At 41.0% G+C, this 476-nt stretch overlaps 1 protein-coding gene across 1 annotated transcript in view; it reads right to left on the bottom strand.

The window, feature by feature from the left end:
• LOC103211434 (microtubule associated scaffold protein 2) overlaps positions 1-175 on the bottom strand; it is a gene marked incomplete at its 5' end in the record, with an annotated part of 84,336 nt that extends 84,161 nt beyond the window's left edge. Inside the window, one exon of the mRNA XM_007957378.1 lies at positions 109-175. Coding sequence (XP_007955569.1) covers positions 109-175 — 67 coding nt within the window. The remainder of the gene's footprint in view (positions 1-108) is intronic.
• Between the last annotated feature and the right edge of the window lie 301 nt (positions 176-476).

The following is a 476-nucleotide window of genomic DNA, read 5'->3' as shown; positions in this document are numbered from 1 at the left end:
TCCAGGTGGGTTCACCTGGGCTTCATGCATGGGACATAATGGAGTTTGTGATATCGTCATAGGAAACAAGACACGACTCTAATCGATTCATCCCCAAACCCGACTCACCAACTTCATCCCTGATGTTTGCAAGTTCGATCGACAGCTCTTTCTCTTTCACAAGGGCACTTTCATTCTGAAAAAGAAAGAAAGAAAACGGCTACCAAGAGAGCCCTTGTCTTAGGCTGCGTAAGCACTGGCACATGTTTAATGAATGAATCATATTAAGCAAATATTTATGAGTCCAGCCTTGAAGGAGATAATTTTCTCATTATAGACGCATACATTACAAAAACTTACAAAGCCAAGTCTGACTCATTAATTTGTATCACGTTCAAATTGCAAAGTCTGCAACATAATATTAATAAAACCCACAGCTTTTCTCCACGGCAGTCCCCGGGGTATAAACAGCACCCATTCCTAACTGTGTCTTAAGT

This window comes from Orycteropus afer, unplaced genomic scaffold, assembly GCF_000298275.1.
Source record: "Orycteropus afer afer isolate SDZICR_OR568_19922 unplaced genomic scaffold, OryAfe1.0 scaffold00741, whole genome shotgun sequence".
NCBI lineage: Eukaryota > Metazoa > Chordata > Mammalia > Tubulidentata > Orycteropodidae > Orycteropus > Orycteropus afer.
The sequence above is the reverse complement of the archived record's forward strand: the minus strand, read 5'-3'. Positions and strand labels throughout refer to the sequence as shown.